The sequence below is a fragment of the Salmo salar genome, chromosome 11, assembly GCF_965601325.2.
Source record: "Salmo salar chromosome 11, fSalSal1, whole genome shotgun sequence".
Taxonomy (NCBI): Eukaryota; Metazoa; Chordata; class Actinopteri; order Salmoniformes; family Salmonidae; genus Salmo; species Salmo salar.
The window spans coordinates 31,991,163-32,009,466 of NC_138301.1; the positions used below are offsets into that span (position 1 = coordinate 31,991,163).

At 43.0% G+C, this 18,304-nt stretch overlaps 1 protein-coding gene across 4 annotated transcripts; it reads left to right on the forward strand.

The window, feature by feature from the left end:
- Positions 1-1,498: 1,498 nt before the first annotated feature.
- Positions 1,499-18,240, forward strand: LOC106562406 (proline-serine-threonine phosphatase-interacting protein 1). 4 transcript variants are annotated; one of them, XM_045689331.2, is made up of 15 exons: positions 1,513-1,918; positions 2,873-2,973; positions 3,132-3,206; positions 4,815-4,901; positions 7,324-7,358; positions 7,437-7,543; positions 7,651-7,713; positions 9,782-9,880; positions 12,190-12,235; positions 12,454-12,533; positions 14,188-14,286; positions 14,514-14,610; positions 14,841-14,937; positions 15,187-15,412; positions 16,469-18,240. In XM_045689331.2, exons 1-15 carry the CDS (start codon positions 1,886-1,888, stop codon positions 16,598-16,600), a joined length of 1,377 nt encoding a protein of 458 aa, XP_045545287.2. In that variant the 5' UTR covers positions 1,513-1,885; the 3' UTR covers positions 16,601-18,240. The 4 variants fall into 4 exon arrangements, with proteins under 4 accessions (XP_045545288.1, XP_045545287.2, XP_045545289.1 ...); XM_045689332.2 differs by lacking the exon at positions 9,782-9,880 and having other exon boundaries at positions 1,499-1,918; XM_014127273.3 differs by lacking the exon at positions 4,815-4,901 and having other exon boundaries at positions 1,527-1,918.
- The last annotated feature ends 64 nt before the right edge of the window (positions 18,241-18,304 follow it).

Below are 18,304 nucleotides of genomic sequence, written 5' to 3' on the forward strand. Positions count from 1 at the left end.
TAGCACCTTTTTTTCTTAGAGTGTAGAGAAGGGGCAAAGCTCCATCACTAAAACCCTTGGGATTATTTAGGGTCCGGTGGCATTATTGGTAATAAATGAGTTGATGACAAACAATACAGAGGAGTTGAAAATGTTAACTTGCAAGCCCAGTACATCAGGCCTATCGTTTTGTCAGACAGAGTGCTATAATTCTAGTGCTGAACTGTCTGTATTGATTGTAATGCCCTCTGTAACCTGTCTCTGGGTAGATAATAGTAACTAGGTGATTCCCCTGCTAAGAGAGAGAGAGAACCTTCGGATTTTCACACATCTTATTGATCAGGAGGACAGTGAGAGACTAAGACACCACACAGCCATCCTTTCTCACTCTGAAAATCAATAGGCTTTCATGTGTTTGTTCACCCATGTGTTACCATGTGCTCAGTCACACATGCCCAGGGCACAATTTCGACATAAAACTGAGATTTAGGTTTTGGGTCGATTTTCGGTCTAGTGGGATTTGGTGGACCTATACAGTATTTTATTGTGGGTTAATGCTTAGTGCCACGAGGAGAGCAGAAAAGGTCTGTGTCTCCCTCTTGTGGTTAAACTGTGAAACATACATTTATTGTAGCCCTAATCTGAATAAAGTATGTTTATTTGCACTCCCTTTGAAATTAGAAAAACAATACTCCATATTCCAGTGTATAAATGCAACAAAAAACAGTTATGGGGACCAGTACCTTAATGTGATACTTAGGCCTATACCTATGGGCAAGTGGCGGCACTGAGAACAGTGCCAAAGAAAAATGTACCAAACGTACACATGCCTTACTATGTCCAGTCCATGGGATGTCCATTCTGAAGGATGACGCTGTCATCTTGTCATAGGTACGAGCGTAGGCTAAGCCTATTTAGCAAGTTGTTGAAAAAAATACACATCAGAGGACCAGAAAATAAATATCGACGCTGTCAATTATTGGATCGAACCTCGACATCATTCTGCCTCTTGGTTTACTTCCCGTCCCGTTGATGGCATTTTACCTGCATGGTCTTTTTCAAGAACTTTAATATTTAGCCACAACACGTAGGCCTGATGTTTAACGTTGTGCTGCTACGTTGTTTCAACTTTCAAGGGGATGGTGTATCTATCTCCCTGAGTAAACCACTAGAGGGCGGTATTTGTTAGCTGTTAAAGTTCAGTTAGTTGTATGATGTTCACAGGTGGATAGGATGGCTTTTACAAGCAGCGGTTAATTGGAAAGCACGTACTGTAGGCATGTCAAACATATTATTAAACATAAATAAAAAACTATATTTATACAGATATTATTTATAATACATTTTAATGTATTTTGTGTACCTATATTTAACTAGGCAAGTCATTTAATTTAGAACAAATTATTATTTACAATGACGGTCTACCCCGGCCAAACCCGGACGACGCTGTGCCAATTGTGCGCCGTCCTTTGGAAATCCGATCACGGCCAGATGTGATACACCCTGGATATAATCAAATCAATGGTTATTCTTCATGGACAAGGGCACAATCTGTGGCCAATATAGTCTGTGAATCCGTTTTAGGTCTGAAATTCTATATGATATATTATTCAAATAATAATCAAAACTGTAGTTATCTACATATCTTAGCAAGAGGCTGTGTCTGTGGATCGTGACATCACAGGGTACTTCTTCCTCATTCAAGCCCAATTCAAAGTTCAACAGTGATATTGCAGTTATAACAGCTGAGGCATTCTGGAGTTGTCCTTCATATATATATATATATATACTACTTTTTTTATCTCAATAAGGAATCTGTTAAACTTAAGTGGTTTATGTTTTTTTGTAAAAGTTGATAAAGAGGATATTAACATTGAACTTTGAGGAAGTACATATATAACACAGAATGACTCCCTTGCTGTTTAAAGATGCCTTTTGGGTAAGTTCACTCAGTCTGCTACCATTGTCTCTTGATGTCCTGCGTTGGTGTGTGTAACTAGATATAACTAGATCGTCTACTGATAACTCATTTAAAATCTCTCTATCCAGAAATATTTGTATTTTGTTCATTCTCAACCATTTACAGACTTGAAAGTGTAGTGAGCCTTTTAAAGCAAACAGTATTAGGTTTCTAAAATATGACTAAAATTGTCTGACAGAATATGATGTCCACAGTAATAACATGCCAATGAAATTTGGGACTGAACTGAGTGCTGTGGGAAAGCTGGAATGGTCTGGGTTCAACTCTTACTGCTAACCCCTTAGATATGTACTGTAGGATATGCACTGTGTTTTCACCACAATTTCCACATTTTAATCTGTTATATTCTGTTTAACTTGTGAGGTATCATAGTATTTTTCCACAGGTGTTCCCTGAGGCGTTGGTTGCTATGGCTCCCTTCCTGCTCACGGTGGTTACGAATTTAGCCCTCTCATTGTCCAGATAGATTTGCATCCAAGGCAACAGTTGATAATCTACCTGTCATCTTCAGACATGAAAGAGAACATATTAAATGGGTTTCTATTATGCTGTCTGCAACTAAAAGTTGTTCAAAGTGAATATTCTACGGTCCTCTGGACAGTCCTCTGACTATATTGTCTGTTGTTTGTAAGTACTATAACAAGTTATGACGCAAGGCACATTTCAGTGAAAACGTAATATTAATCTTAAATGCTTTGTGAATTTCACCAGGTTCAAATACCATGTTGTAAAGACACTCGACCCCATTCTATGGGAACCAATCCCTAAACAAGTTCCAACTTCTGTGGAATCTAACTGTTTAGTATGTGCCACTAAATACAGAGAAAAACCACTGGGCAGTTTGAGTCAAACGTTTATGTTGTAACTATTGTGCAACTATGGATTACAACACATCTCTTTCTCTCTCTGTAGGGAGTTGATTTCACTAATCATCTGGGCTATGAGGTTCTGATTCAGAGACTATGTGATGGCAGGCGGATGTGCAAAGATGTGGAGGAACTGCTGAAGATGAGGTAGGGTTTCTCTGACGTCATTAAAACTTCATACAAAATGCACGCAGGGATGGTCAGCAGTGATTGCACACTGAATCGGAATGTTCATACAACTCAAAGATTGGTCTACACTCTACAAAACACAGCACTTTTAAGTCTGCCTGTTTGTCTGTCTACAGGGCCATGGCAGAAGAGAGGTATGGGAAGGATCTGGTGACAATAGCACATAAAGCTGGGGGGCAGACAGAGATCAGGTAAATGGCTGGTTACGTACATATATAGAGATGATATGTTTGGACAATTTCCATAATACCTACTATGCATAAGTTAGCCAAAATGCTGTCACAACAGATACAAATAACATGGGGGGGGGGAGACGTTGGCCAAAATCAAATGTAATGTTCTTTTTTTTCTTTAAATAATTTGCCATAACCTGGCGTGGCGCGCCTGCTACTTGCTTATATGCCACAACCACTTCACAGGCAATATAATAGGTAGTCAATAGAATAATATAGTGGTATTGTTAGAACATAATAATGATAGAGTCAGGGTTCAGTAGTGGCACACAATGCCATTAAGTCACACATACTAGCCCTCATGGAATCATTGCCACCAGAGAGAGAGAGAAAATGTGTGTGTGCATCCTCCATCCAGTTTCCTGTTCGCACAGTTAATCTTTGCACCATTGCTAATTAGCCAGTCATGTGACATGGTAAAGTTGGATGCAGAGAAGAGACCAGACGAGGAATCAGTGGTTAAGGATAAACATATTAATTACTGAGGATCACATTCACTTGAAACAACAAACACTAAGTCTCGAAAACTCACCCAGGAAACAAACGCACACAGTAAACAATTCAAGCTTCTGCAAAGGACAACAGAAAACACACCTCTTAACAGGGAAATCATTATCGCCTTGGGTCAGGTTCTCGTGTCTGGGCTTGTCGGGACCGTGGTCTCAATACTCCATATCACAGGGGTCCACAATGCGGGAGCTGGGGATGATGGGCTCAGAGTCCCTCTCCTCATTAGAGGTATCGTGTTGGCGGGACAAGGCACCTGCTTTCTGATTCTTGGATCCTGGGCGATAGGCTAGTGTGAAATCGAACCTGTTATAAAACAGAGCCCACCTAGCCTGGCGAGCGTTCAACCTCTTGGCTTCTTGAATGGAGACCAAGTTCCTATGGTCCATCCAGATCACGAAAGGATGAGGTGCCCTCTCCAACCAGTGTCTCCACCCCTCAAGGGCCAAATTAACTGCCAAGAGCTCACAGTTGCCTACATCGTAGTTGCGTTCCGCTGGCGAGAACCACTTGGAGAGAAAGGCGCATGGGTGCAGTTTATTGTCCTCCTCGGTCTGCTGTGAAAGGACCACCTCTGCTCCGGTGCCCGAGGTGTCCACCTCTACCACAAAGGGCCGAGTAATATCAGGATGAATGAGGATGGGTCCAGAGGTGAAACATCCCTTGAGCTCTATGAATGCCCTGTCAACCTCGGGAGTCTAGAAAAAACGGGTCTGGGACTTTTTTTAAAAAATGTAAAAAATAATGTAACCGTTATTTAACTAGGCAAGTCAGTTAAGAACAAATTCTTATTTACAATGACAGTCTACCCCGGCCAAACCCGGACGACGCTGGGCAAATTGACATGCGGGTTAGGACCGTGAGAGGCGCTGCCACTGCACCAAAGTTGCGTATAAAACGGCTGTAAAAATTGTTTAACCCGAGGAACCGCTGGACCTGCTTGAGTGAGGTGGGACGGGGCCAGTCGGGGTCCATTTGGATGCCTGCGGTTGAGATAATGTGACCCAGGAAGGAAACTTGGGATGCGTGGAACTCACACTTCTCTTTCTTGACATATAGTTGGCTCTGCAGGAGGCATCTCAGGACTTGGCGGACGTGCAGTATGTGTTCTGGAAGGGTTTTGGAGAAGATCAGGATGTCGTTGAGGTAAACAAAGAGAAACCGATTCAACATATCCCTAAGAGTGTCATTGATCAATGCTTGAAAGACTGCCGGTGAGTTCGATAATCCGAAGGGGATGATTAAATACTCATGGTGTCCACTAGGGGTGTTAAAGGCAGTTTCTACTCATCTCCCTGATTCTCACCAGATTTTAAGCTTTGCAGAAGTCCAGTTTGGTGAAGAATTGGGCCAACTCCAAGACGGCGGACATCAGGGGTAGGGGGTAATGATTCTTGATCGTAATCGAGTTCAGCCCTCTGTAATCGATGCAAGGACGCAGGCCTCCATCCTTCTTACCCATGAAGAAGCCGCACTAGCTAGGGATGTAGAGGGGCTAATGAAACCTGCCTCCAGCGACTCCCGGATGTAATTGTCCATGACTGCTGCTTCAGGGGTTGAGAGATAGTACAGATGGCCCTGGGTAGGTGTGGAGGCGGGTAGGAGTTCTATGGCACAGTCGTATGAATGATGTGGAAGAAGGGTGGCGGCTTGCCTCTTACTGCAGGCCCCCGGGAGGTCGAAGTATTCAGGAGGGAGAGCGGAGAAGTCTTGGACTTCAATGGATGCAGGAGGACATGGCGAGGCTCTTGGTGGGGGTCTTAGACATTTAGTCTGGCAGTCCTTACCCCAGTCTAGTAGGTGTCCCGTGGACCAGGAGAGTAGTGGGTTATGTAGTGCTAGCCAGGGGTACCCTAGGATAAGGGGGTTCTCGGGAGCAGTGATCAAAAGAAAACTAAGAGTCTGAGTGTTTCACCCCAGCCTGCAGTAGAATGGGCTTGGTCTGATATTCCACCTGACCGGAGCAAATGGGCCACCCATCGCGGGCTTGAATCTGCAGAGGGATGGCACACTTCCCGCAGGTGATTGGTAATTATCTGGTGAAGTCCTGATCAATAAAATGATCTGTGGCCCCGGAGTCCATGAAGGCTTGAATCTGGTGCTGACGGTTGTCCCAATGGAGGGTTGCGAGTAGTGACAGACAGTGACTGAGAGGTAGCTGCACAGCTCGTCAGGGTCTCCCCTTGTCCTGGCAAGCCCTGGCGTTTGCCGTCAGCTCTGGACATGTAGCACGGAGATGGCCGAGACCGCCGCAGTAGAGGCAGCAGCCGTCGCGAATGCGCCTGTCACGCACTTGTGGACTTAGCCGTGTGGGTCCCAGCTGCATGGGCTCCTCAATTCTGGGTTCGGGGGGCTTAAGGTGCTCAGGAAACCGAGATACTGGGGTGGAGTCAAAAAGGCGCTGTCTCACGCATTCGAGGCGGTTGTCGATCCTGATTGGCAGCGTTATCAGGGACTCAAGGTCCTCTCCCAGTTCCCAAGAGGCCAGTTCATCCTTGGAGTTAGACAAACCCTGGTGGAAAGCAGTTTCCAGGACCTCCGTATTCCACCCACTCTCGGAGGCAAGGTTGGCGAAGTCAGCAACTGGTCTGGCCCCTTGGCAGATGTTGAACAGTCGGCTGGCCGCTTCGCTTCCGCCGACTGGGTGGTCGAAGACTTGTAACTCAGCAATGAAGGCTAATATGGAGCTGCAGGATGGTGGTTGCTGTTCCCACACTGCCATTGTCCACGGCAGGGCCTTGCCCGAGAGTAGAGAGATGATGTAGGCGATCATGGCCGATCGGTGTGGAACGAGGAGGACTGTAGCTCGAACACCAGAGAACACTGAATGAGGAAGCAACACCTTGCATCTTCCCAGGTGGCCGTCATACCGCTTGGGGGCTGGGATATTGGATTCCTGGTGCAGGTTCCCTGGAGGAACTACGGCGACATCTGTAGCACTGGGCGATGAGACTTGGACATTGGCCCCTCTTGGGTTGAGGTTGGACTGTGGTTGGAGGGAGTTGGTAAGTGCCCGGAGGGTCTCTGATATTTGGGAGAGTTGTTCTTGCTGCCGCCGCAGCAGTGCTCCTTGGTGGGTTACAACATTCTTGATCTGAGTGATCTCTGCTGGGTCCATGTTTGGTGCAGAAGCTTGCTGTGACGTGGTAAGGTTGGACCCAGGTGCAGAGGAGACCAGACGAGGAATCGTGGTTAAGGATAAACATACTTTACTGAGAAACGGTAGCCGCAGGATCACAGTACACATGAAAAAACAACAAACACTAAGTCTCAAACGCTCACTCAGGAAATGACCGCACACGGTAAACAATTCAAGCTTCTGCAAATGACAACAGAAAACACACCTCTTTTAACAGGGAAATCATAATGAATAAATTGGACACACCAGAGTGTCATTAATGTCCCTAGGACGGTCTCTGCTGCCCTCTGGTGACAGGTGGAACCATGACAAGTCATTGATATCTAGAATGCAGGGATTTGGCAATCTGTTTATGCATACTGTGTTTAACTAGTATTTAGTATGTTGCACTACCTGTTATTGATAAATGCATCATTCCTATTTTTTCAGCACTCTGAAAGCCTCCTTTGATCAACTTAAAACACGTAAGTTTATCCTGTCTACTGCATCTCTCACAACAAAGCCCAATGACAGTTTACTAAAATAACTGTTTCCTTTGACAGAAATTGAAAACATCGGGAATCTGCATATCCAGCTATCCGGAATGTTACGGGAAGAGATCAAGAAGATGGAAATATTCAGAGAGCGGCAGAAAGAACAGAGGAAAAAGGTTTGAAATGTGTTATTGAGTGCTTATTTCATTTTGAAAATACATTTTGAAAACCTGTATTTATGAGGTGCCAATAAATTTCAACCATGTTGTTTGTCCTCGTTCAGTTTGAGGGGATTATGGAGAAAGTTCAGAAGATGAAGGTGTCCTTATACAAGAAGACCATGGAGGTAGGCATACTATTTACTCAGGGAATTACATACTTACTTAGTAAGTCAGCTTAAGTACAGAGGTACATACACAGAGGGTAATAGAAAAAAAGGTATCTAGAATTTAAGGGTGCTTCAGATGTCCCCATAGGAGACAGGTGGCAGGTAGTCTAGCATTTAAGAGCATTGGGCCAGTAACTGAAAGGTCAGTGGTTTGAATCTCAGAGCAGACTAGGTGAAAAATCTGCCTACGTGCCCTTGAGCAAAGCACTTAACCATAATTGCTCCTGTAAGTCACTGAATAAGAGCGTCTGCTAAATGACTTAAATGTAAAATGAGAATCCTTTAAAGAACCCTATTGGTTCCTGGTAGAACCCTTTTGGTTTCCATGTAGAACCTTTTTCACAGAGTGTTCTACATTGAACCCAAAAGGATTCCACCTGAAAACCAAAAGGGTTCTAGCTGGAACCAAAAAGGGTTCTCCTACGGAGACAGTCAAAGAAACCTTTTGGAACCCGTTCTTCTAAGAGTGCAGTGTAAGAGTTCATACCCAGAAAAGAGGAAGGTTGTCATTACACCCAGTAGACCTAGCTACCTCTCAGAGATGGGTGAGCTACCCAAGAGAGAACATACATCACAGTGCAATTCTGCAAGAGGAAGAGGGTAGGAAACAAAGTATAGACACACACACCCACAAACCAACCACAGACTTTGGCCCTATTATAGTGGGGAACTGGTAGGCCTTGAAAATGAACATTTTGGTCTGCATCAATACAGATCTCACCTCTCATAGTCCCATGATATATGCTCAATTATAAAGTTCGTTTTTGCGGTCTAATTACGTTGGTAACAAGTTAAAATACTAATAAGGCACCTCGGGGGTTTGTGGTATATGGTCAATATATCACAGTTAAGGGGCTGTATTCCAGGCACTCCTCGTTGCGTAGAGGGGAAGAACAGTCCTTAGCTGTGGTATATTGTCCACATATCACATCTCCTCGGGCCTTATTGCTCAAATATTCATAAACTTGGGCCTATTTCCGTGAGTATCATTACAGTATCATACTTACACCCTGTATAACACCCTGTATACAGTGCCTTCGGAAAGTATTCAGACCCCTTGACTTCTAAAATTGATTAAATTGTTTTCTTTCCCTCATCAATCTACACACAATACCCCATAAAGACAAAGAAAAAAAAGGTTTTTACACATTTTTGAAAATGTATTAAAAATAAAAAACTGAAATATTACATTCACATAAGTATTTAGACCCATTACTCAGTACTTTGTTGAAGAACCTTTGGCAGCGATTACAGCCTTGAGTATTCTTGGTATGACGCTTTTGCTCTGACATGCATTGTCAACTGTAGGACCTTATTTGACAGGTGTGTGCCTTTACAACTCATATCTAATCAATTGAATTTACTACAGGTGGACTCCAATCAAGTTGTAGAAACATCTCAAGGATGATCAGTGGAAACAGGATGCACCTGTGCTCAATTTCGAGTTTCATAGCAAAGCGTCTGAATACTGTTTTTTATTTTAATACATTTGCAAAGACATTCTACAAACATGTTTTCACTTTGTAATTATGGGGTATTGTGTGTAGATTGCTGAGGATTAAATGTTTTATTTAATACATTTTAGAATAAGGATGTAACGCAAGAAAATGTTGAAAAAGTCAAGGGGTCTGAATACTTTCCGAAGGCACTGTATAACCCTATTCTCTATGCGAGCATTTACATACCGAATAGATTAGCTACATCGTTAGGCTACTCTGTGGTGAGACAAGTGATAAGAGCCAATGGCAGAGTGACATAAATGGAGCTAAAGTGGTGAAGACTGATTATCCTGTACAAGAAACAACCAATCTGAAGCCAGAAATACATATTGACCTAAATGTTTGCTTAAACTGCTAAGTGAGGACTGCACCATTCACCATTTTGACATTGCATACAGTTGCATACAGTTTTACAGAGATCCAACATTGCTACAGGTTTTATTGATTGTTACATAAAACATGACACCATAGACCACTGTGGCTGCTTCAATGATGATTCCCTGAATGTCTCTTCTGTCCATCTCCAGTCTAAGAAGTCCTATGAGCAGAAATGTAAAGAAGCAGACGAGGCAGAGCAGCTTGCTGACAGGAGCACCCCAGCCACAACACCAAAACAGTCTGAGAAGGTAACACCACCTCCCCAAACTCTGGAACTATACAAACACACAGCCCCCAAACAGTCTGAGAAAGTATTGTAATCCCCCATACCTGGAATTACACACACACAGCCACAACACCAAACCAGTCTGAGAAGGTAACACCACTGCCAACCCTGCAATTATACACATGTAATACACCTAGTTATTCAGTGCATTCAGAAAGTATTCAGACCCCTTCACTTTTTCCACATTTAGTTACGTTACAGCCTTATTACTAAAATTGATTAAATTATATTTTTTACTCATCAGTCTCTACACAATACCCCATAATGATAAAGCGAAAACAGGTTTTCATAAAATGTTTGCAAATGTATTAAAAATAAAAATAGAAATACCTTATTTACATAAGTATTCAGACCCTTTGCTATGAGACTCGAAATTGAGCTCAAGTGCATCATGTTTCCATTGATCATCCTTGAGATGTTTCTACAACTAGATTGGAGTCCACCTGTGGTAAATTCAATTGATTGATTGGACATGATTTGGAAAGGCACACACCTGTCTATATAAGGTCCCACAGTTGACAGTGTATGTCAGAGCAAAAACCAAGTCATGAGGTCGAAGGAATTTTCCGTAGAGCTCTGAGACAGGATTGTGTCGAGGCACAGATCTGGGGAAGGGTACAAAAACATTTCTGCAGCATTGACGGTCCCCAAGAACACAGTGGCCTCCATCATTCTTAAATGGAAGAAGTTTAGAACCACCAAGACTCTTCCAAGAGCTGGCCGCCCAGCCAAACTGAGTAATCGAAGGAGAAAGGCCTTGGTCAGGGAGGTGACCAAGAACCCGATGGTCACGCTGACAGAGCTCCAGAGTTCCTCTGTGGAGATGGGAGAACCTTCCAGAAGGACAACCAGCTCTGTAGCACTCCACCAAGCAGGCCTTTATGGTAGAGTGGCCAGACGGAAGCCACTCCTCAGTAAAAGGCACATGACAGCCCACTTGGAGTTTGGCAAAAGCCACCTAAAGGACTCTCAGACCATGAGAAACAAGATTAAACAAGATTCTCAAACCAAGATTGAACTCTTTGGCCTGAATGCCAAGCGTCACATCTGGAGGAATCCTGGCACCATCCCTACAATGAAGCAAGGTGGTGGCAGCATCATGCTGTGGGGATGTTTTTCAGCGGCAGGGACTGGGAGAAGAGTCAGGATCGAGGGAGAGATGAACGGAGCAAAGTACAGAGAGATACTTGATGATAACCTGCTCCAGAGTGCTCAGGACCTCAGACTGGGGCAAAGGTTCACCTTCCAACAGGACAACCCTAAGCCCACAGCCAAGATAATGCAGGAGTGGCGTCGGGACAAGTCTCTGAATGTCCTTAAGTGGCCCAGCCAGAGCCCGGACTTGAACCCAATCGAACATCTCTGGAGAGACCTGAAAATAGCTGTACAGCGACGCTCCCCATCCAACCTGACAGAGCTTGAGAGGATATGCAGAGAAGAATGGGAGAAACTCCCCAAATACAGGTGTGCCAAGCTTGTAGCATTATACCAAAGAAGACTCGGAGTCTGTGATCAGTACCAAAGGTGCTGCAACAAAGTCCTGAGTAAAGGGTCTGAATAGTAATGTAAATGTAATATTTCAATTTTTCTTTTTTTTATAAATTTGCAAAAAAGTGTAAAAACCTGTTTTGCTTTATCATTATGGGGTATTGTGTGTAGATTTATGACACAAAAAAAACGATTTAATACTTTTTAGAATAAGGCAAAATGTGGAAAAGTCTGAATACTCTCCGAATGCACTGTAGATATTGTTGTGCTACTGCAACTCAATTTCTCAGTATCAGAGAAGGCTATGAAACAGTTCCCTTTGTTACTGTTTTCCAACTACAAGTAAATCAGTGCTTTGGTGGAGGAAAACGCAAATACCCACTTTTTTTCTTTTGCCCAACAGTTCATCCACCTTTTGCAGAAAAATGCATTGAAAGAATAGGAAGTGTTACTTTTTTCACCACGGCCAGCGATCAGAGTTTATGTTTTTGTAAACTAGACTGGTTCTGTGAGTCTATGAGTTGGTTATAATGCAAGGCATTTGCAAATGAATGTCCAATGAAATGATGGCAATTCCTGGATTTGAGTTATCTATTTATTAGAAATGTTTGTTCTGTGTGCGTTCTGAAAATGGAGGTCTGTAGAGGAACAGAGAGTCAGGAGAGTAAAGAGAACACATCCTGATATTTTCTTCTAAAGGAGAACTGTCTCTTTTATTTTTTTGTTTAGCAGTCACGTTTTGATTAAGAGCATGACCAGTTCCTCTACTGCTGTCTTTCTCAGGTACAACACAAGGCCAAGCAATGCAGACAAGCCGTCACTGAAGCAGGTCTAAATCATACCATACAATATACTGTGCTTTTCTTTGTTGGTGATCATATCAATGGATGAATGAATCAATGAATCTAAATCCATTACGAATGTATTATCATTGATCTGATTATTTAAAAAACATTTATTTATTTTTGTAATCCAAGTAAAGAAGACTGCTTAGGATGCAATAAATGTAAAGTATTCCCTAACCTCTATTGTGCTCCACCTGTACAGAGAAACAATACATGTTGAACGTAGAGCAGCTGGAGAGAGTTCGTCAGGACTGGGAGGGAACACACAAGAGCACATGTGAGGTTAGAGCTCTCTCTGTTACACAGCAACAACTTTTCACATTGCACCCACCCACAACTGTTACTAGCCCAACTACGACATCACACCATAGCACACCACGCCCCCTTCCGCAGTATGTCTGAGTAGGCCTATATCTCTCAGTATAACACCCTCCCTGTGGCTTATGTACATACATCCAGAATAGACTACACTGTTAGAACAAAAAGGTGCTATCTAGAACCTAAAAGTGTTCTTCGGCTTTCCCAATAGGAGAACCCTTTGAAGATGCCTTCTTGGTTCCAGGTAGAACCCTTTTGGGTTCCATGTAGAACCCTTTACACACAGTTCTACATGGAACCAAAAAAGGTTATTCTATGAGGTCAGCCGAAGAACCCTTTTTTCGAAGAGTGTAGGTCAGAGTATGTCATTCACAATCAAGCATGGTGCCTCTCAAAGCCAATATTGAATGTTACCGATTGAGCAGGTAAGCCTGATGAATCAGCTATTACAGTAGCTTGTAAAGCTATTTAGAGCCTGGTTACGCTTGGTTAGCCTCCTTAATGTATGCAGAGCCTGGTTAAGCCTGGTTAGCCTCCTTAATGTATGCAGAGCCTGGTTACGCCTGGTTAGCCTCCTTAATGTATGCAGAGCCTGGTTACGCCTGGTTAGCCTCAATGTATGCAGAGCCTAGTTACGCCTGGTTAGCCTCCTTAATGTATGCAGAGCCTGGTTACGCCTGGTTAGCCTCCTTAATGTATGCAGAGCCTGGTTACGCCTGGTTAGCCTCCTTAATGTATGCAGTCGCTTTTGAGCCAGATTTTATACTTAACAAAAATATAAACGCAACATGCAACAATTTCATTTATTTTACAGAGTTACAGTTCATATTAGGAAATCAGTTAATTTAAATAAATTCATTAGGCACTAATCTATGGATTTCACATGACTGTGAATACAGATGCATATCTGTTGGTCACAGATATCAGATATAAAAATGGGCCTCAGGATCTCGTCACAGTATTTTTGTGCATTCAAATTGCAATTGCATTCGTTGTCTGTAGCTTATGCCTGCCCATACCGTAACCCCACCTCCACCATGAGGCACTCGGTTCACAACATTGACATCAGCAAACCGCTCGCCCTCATGAAAGCATACACGTTGTCTGCGGTTGTGAGGCCGGTTGGGCGTACTGCCTAGTTCTCTAAAAAGACGTTGGAGGTGGCTTATGATACATAAATTAACATTCACTTTTCTGGTATCAGTTCTGGTGGACATTCCTGCAGTCAGCATGCCAATTGCACGCTCCATCAAAACTAGTGACATCTGTCGCATTGTGTTGTGTGACAAAACTACACGTTTTAGAGTGGCCTTTTATTGTCCCCAGCACAAGGTGCACCTGTGTAATGATCATGCTGTTTAATCAGCTTCTTGATATACCACACCTGTCAGGTAGATGGATTATCTTGGCAAAGGAGAAATGCTCACTAACAGGGATGTTAACAAATTTGTGCTCAAAATTTGAGAGAAATATGTTTTTTTGTGTGTATGGAACATTTTTGGGACCTCATGAAACATGGGACCAACACTTTACGTTACATTTATATTTTTGTTCAGTGTGTATATATAGGGATAGATGATTAAGGGTTTGTACTGTATGTGTGTCTCTGTTGTTCCAGGTGTTTCAGCAGCAGGAGGTGGACCGCATCACTATCCTGAGGTGTGCCCTCTGGGACCACTGTAATCACTTCTCTATGCAATGTGTCAAAGACGACGAGGTGAGCTCAACAATGACCACACTTCAGACAATAAGCAAATGGATTATGTATGGGTCCATGAACTACTGTCTACATTAAACTCTATTAGTACCAGTACTACACTGCCTAACATGCAATGTATCTGGTGATCAACCGAAATGGATCCTATTTGTCAACCCAGAATAATTTTAAATCAATGAAGCCTCTTTGAAGACTGAGCATGAATATGAGAAATGTTTTTTTTACAGTTTTACGAGGAGGTGAGGAATATTCTGGAGACGTGTGACATCACAGCAGATAACAACTGTTTCATAGAGATGAAGACAACAGGTTCAAGTCCACCAGGTAAGAGATCACTGAATACAGGAACAGAGCGTGAAGGGCCAGGGTTGCTGTCAACATTGTCACCAATGGCAAACACTTCTTAGAGTAATTGTAATGGGTTTGTACTGTGTGTCTCTGCTTTTCAAGTGTAACAGTTCCTCTGAATAACATTTGCCATTTGAAATATTATACGCAATACAGCTCTATTGGCTATGCTTAATTTCTGTGGACTTCCATCCTCTTCTCTCTAGACCCCTTTGTGTTTGAGAACTACTATGGGAGGGAGCCATCGCCAACGGGCGACAACAACGTCAGCGCTCGCTTCGGAGGGGGAGGGGTCAGGAAAAGGTCAGTTAGCAGAACCTGGGACTCGTAGGGGCAGTTTCCTGAAGACAATTGAGAAGTAGGATAAATTGTGTCCAGGAAGCCACCCCATAGTGTTTCTGTGAAACAAGCTCTAACACTTTGTAACACTGGAATAACAGTTGAATGCATAGGAATTCTAATATGGACATTGTATCACTACATTATCATAGCGATACGTCATCAACACATTCATATATATTTGAGAATGTGACATGAAAAATATTTGTGCAGGTTCTCCAATCTTCTGCCACGAAACTCTGGTTCAAAGATGAGTATCAGTGAGGGTTCAACTTCCGAGCCAGCGGCGCCACCTGTTGGTCAAACAGTGCCTGAGAGTTCAGATGGAGTGTATGCATCCATACCTGGCTTCCAGTCTGCAGCTGCAGCGGCGCTGCCTGCAGTGACAACCGATGAGGATGATGATACCTTCATGGTGTTCTATGACTACTCTGCACAGGTGAAACCTGCACACAGTTACAGGTGTCAAGTTACAGGTGAAACCTGCACACAGTTACAGGTGTCAAGTTACAGGTGAAACCTGCACACACAGTTACAGGTGTCAAGTTACAGGTGAAACCTGCACACACAGTTACAGGTGTCATGTTACAGGTGAAACCTGCACACAGTTACAGGTGTCAAGTTACAGGTGAAACCTGCACACACAGTTACAGGTGTCAAGTTACAGGTGAAACCTGCACACAGTTACAGGTGTCAAGTTACAGGTGAAACCTGCACACACAGTTACAGGTGTCAAGTTACAGGTGAAACCTGCACACAGTTACAGGTGTCAAGTTACAGGTGAAACCTGCACACACAGTTACAGGTGTCAAGTTACAGGTGAAACCTGCATACACGGATACAGGTGTCATGTTACAGGTGAAACCTGCATACACGGTTACATGTGTCATGTTACAGGTGAACCTGCACACACGGTTACAGGTGTCATGTTACAGGTGAAACCTGCATACACGGATACAGGTGTCAAGTTACAGGTGAAACCTGCATACACGGATACAGGTGTCAAGTTACAGGTGAAACCTGCATACACAGTTACAGGTGTCAAGTTACAGGTGAAACCTGCATACACGGTTACATGTGTCAAGTTACAGGTGAAACCTGCACACACAGTACAGGTGTCAAGTTACAGGTGAAACCTGCACACACAGTACAGGTGTCAAGTTACAGGTGAAACCTGCATACACGGATACAGGTGTCATGTTACAGGTGAAACCTGCATACACGGATACAGGTGTCAAGTTACAGGTGAAACCTGCATACACGGATACAGGTGAAACCTGCATACACGGTTACATGTGTCAAGTTACAGACGTCATTACAAAACTCTGTGATGCGTCTGACATGAAATATAACTAGTTGAGATATTGATGGATCATGTTTACATAAACTTTTCCACTGATCTGTATTATACTGTATGTATGTACTGTATATGAGCCATACAGTAATTCAAAGCCTCATACTTCTACTACTAACAATATGTTCCCTGTGCTCCCAGGACCCAGAGGAGCTGTCAGTGTCTAAAGGGGATGTGGTGTTGGTGATAGAACAGAGTGAAGACGGCTGGTGGACAGTGGAGAGAAACGGACAGGTTGGGCTGGTACCTGGCTCTTACCTGGCCAAAGTCTAGACATAGTCACACACACATTCATGCATGGACATACACACACGCACCCGCACACACTCATGCACACAGGTACACGGATTCACACACACATACTCATGCACAATCACCCATACATAGTGTAGTTTTCAAAACTTTACTATGCAGACCCCCTTTCTGCTTCTTACTCAGATGTTCTGATCCTTCGTTCAAGACTTCAGAGTAATAGATTCTCCAGCAGTAGAGATGACTCACTGAATTGACTTGGAACATGAGTCATGACTGTGTGTTCCCCATTAACTATTAGGCTATGCTGCACCAGAGATTGTCAGTCTTTTCCCCAACAGGCATACTACATACATACAGTGCTGTGAAAAAGTATTCGCCCCGTTTCAAATTTTCTCTACTTTTGCACATTTTTTATACTGAATTTTATCACACCTTCAACCAAATATTAGATAAAGGGAACCTGAGTGAACAAATAACACAACAATTGTATACTTATTTCATTAACAAAGTTATGCAACACCCAATGCCCCTGTGTGAAAAAGTAATTGCCCCCTTACACTCAATAATTGGTTGTGCCACATTTAGCTGCAATGACTCCAACCAAAAGCTTCCTGTAGTTGTTGATCAGTCTCACGTCGCTGTGGAGGAATTTTGTCCCACTCTTCCATGCAGAACTGCTTTAACTCAGAGACGTGTGGGTTTTCAAGCATGAACTTCTCGTTTCAAGACCTGCCACAACATCTCAATTGGGATTAGGTCTGGACTTTGACTAGGCCATTCCAAAACACATTTGTTGCTTTTTAGCCCTTTTCATGTAGACTTGATTGTGTGTTTTGGATTATTGTCTTGCTGCATAACCCAGATGCAGCTCAGACGGATGGCCTGACATTCTCCTGTAGAATTCTCTGATATAGACCAGAATTCATGGTTCCTTCTATTAAGGCAAGTCGTCCAGGTCCTGAGGCAGCAAAGCATCCCCAAACCATCACACTACCACCATACTTGACCGTGGGTATAAGGTTCTTACTGTAGAATGCAGTGTTTGGATTTCGCTAGACATAATGGAACCCATGTCATCCAAAAAGTTATACTTTTGACTCATCTGTCCATAGAATTCAAGAGTCTTGATGATCATGCATGTGCTTTCTTGCAAACTTGAATCAACTTTTTGAATGATAAGGATCCCATTTTTGGGGTTTTGGATTGCCCTTTTCAAAGTCCAGACCTAATCCCAATTTTGATGTTGGGGCAGGACTTGAAACAAGCAGTTCATGCTTGAAAACCCACAAATGTCACTCAGTTAAAGCAGTACTGCATGCAAGAGTGGGCCAACATTCCTCCACAGCGATGTCAGACTGAACAACTACAGGAAGCATTTGGTTGCAGTCATTGCAGCTACAAATGGCACAAACCGTTATTGAGCATTGGGGGGGCAATTACTTTTTCACAGCACTGTAGGAAATCTCAGATACCATACAGAAAACTAGTCAAACTTTAAACTGTATCAACTGTAAATATGTGTGAGGATAAAATAACTGCCATGGTCTACACCAACCTGAGAAGTGATCTACAAGAGAAAGTAGAAGTGTATCTGAATCAAGACTAACAGCTGTACTGTATTTGATGTGATATTTGATTCATAAAATATGTAATGTTTACTTTGAAGTTTCCTTAGTTTGGATACATTGAAAAGGGGTGCTTCAGTTCATCAGTGAACAATAA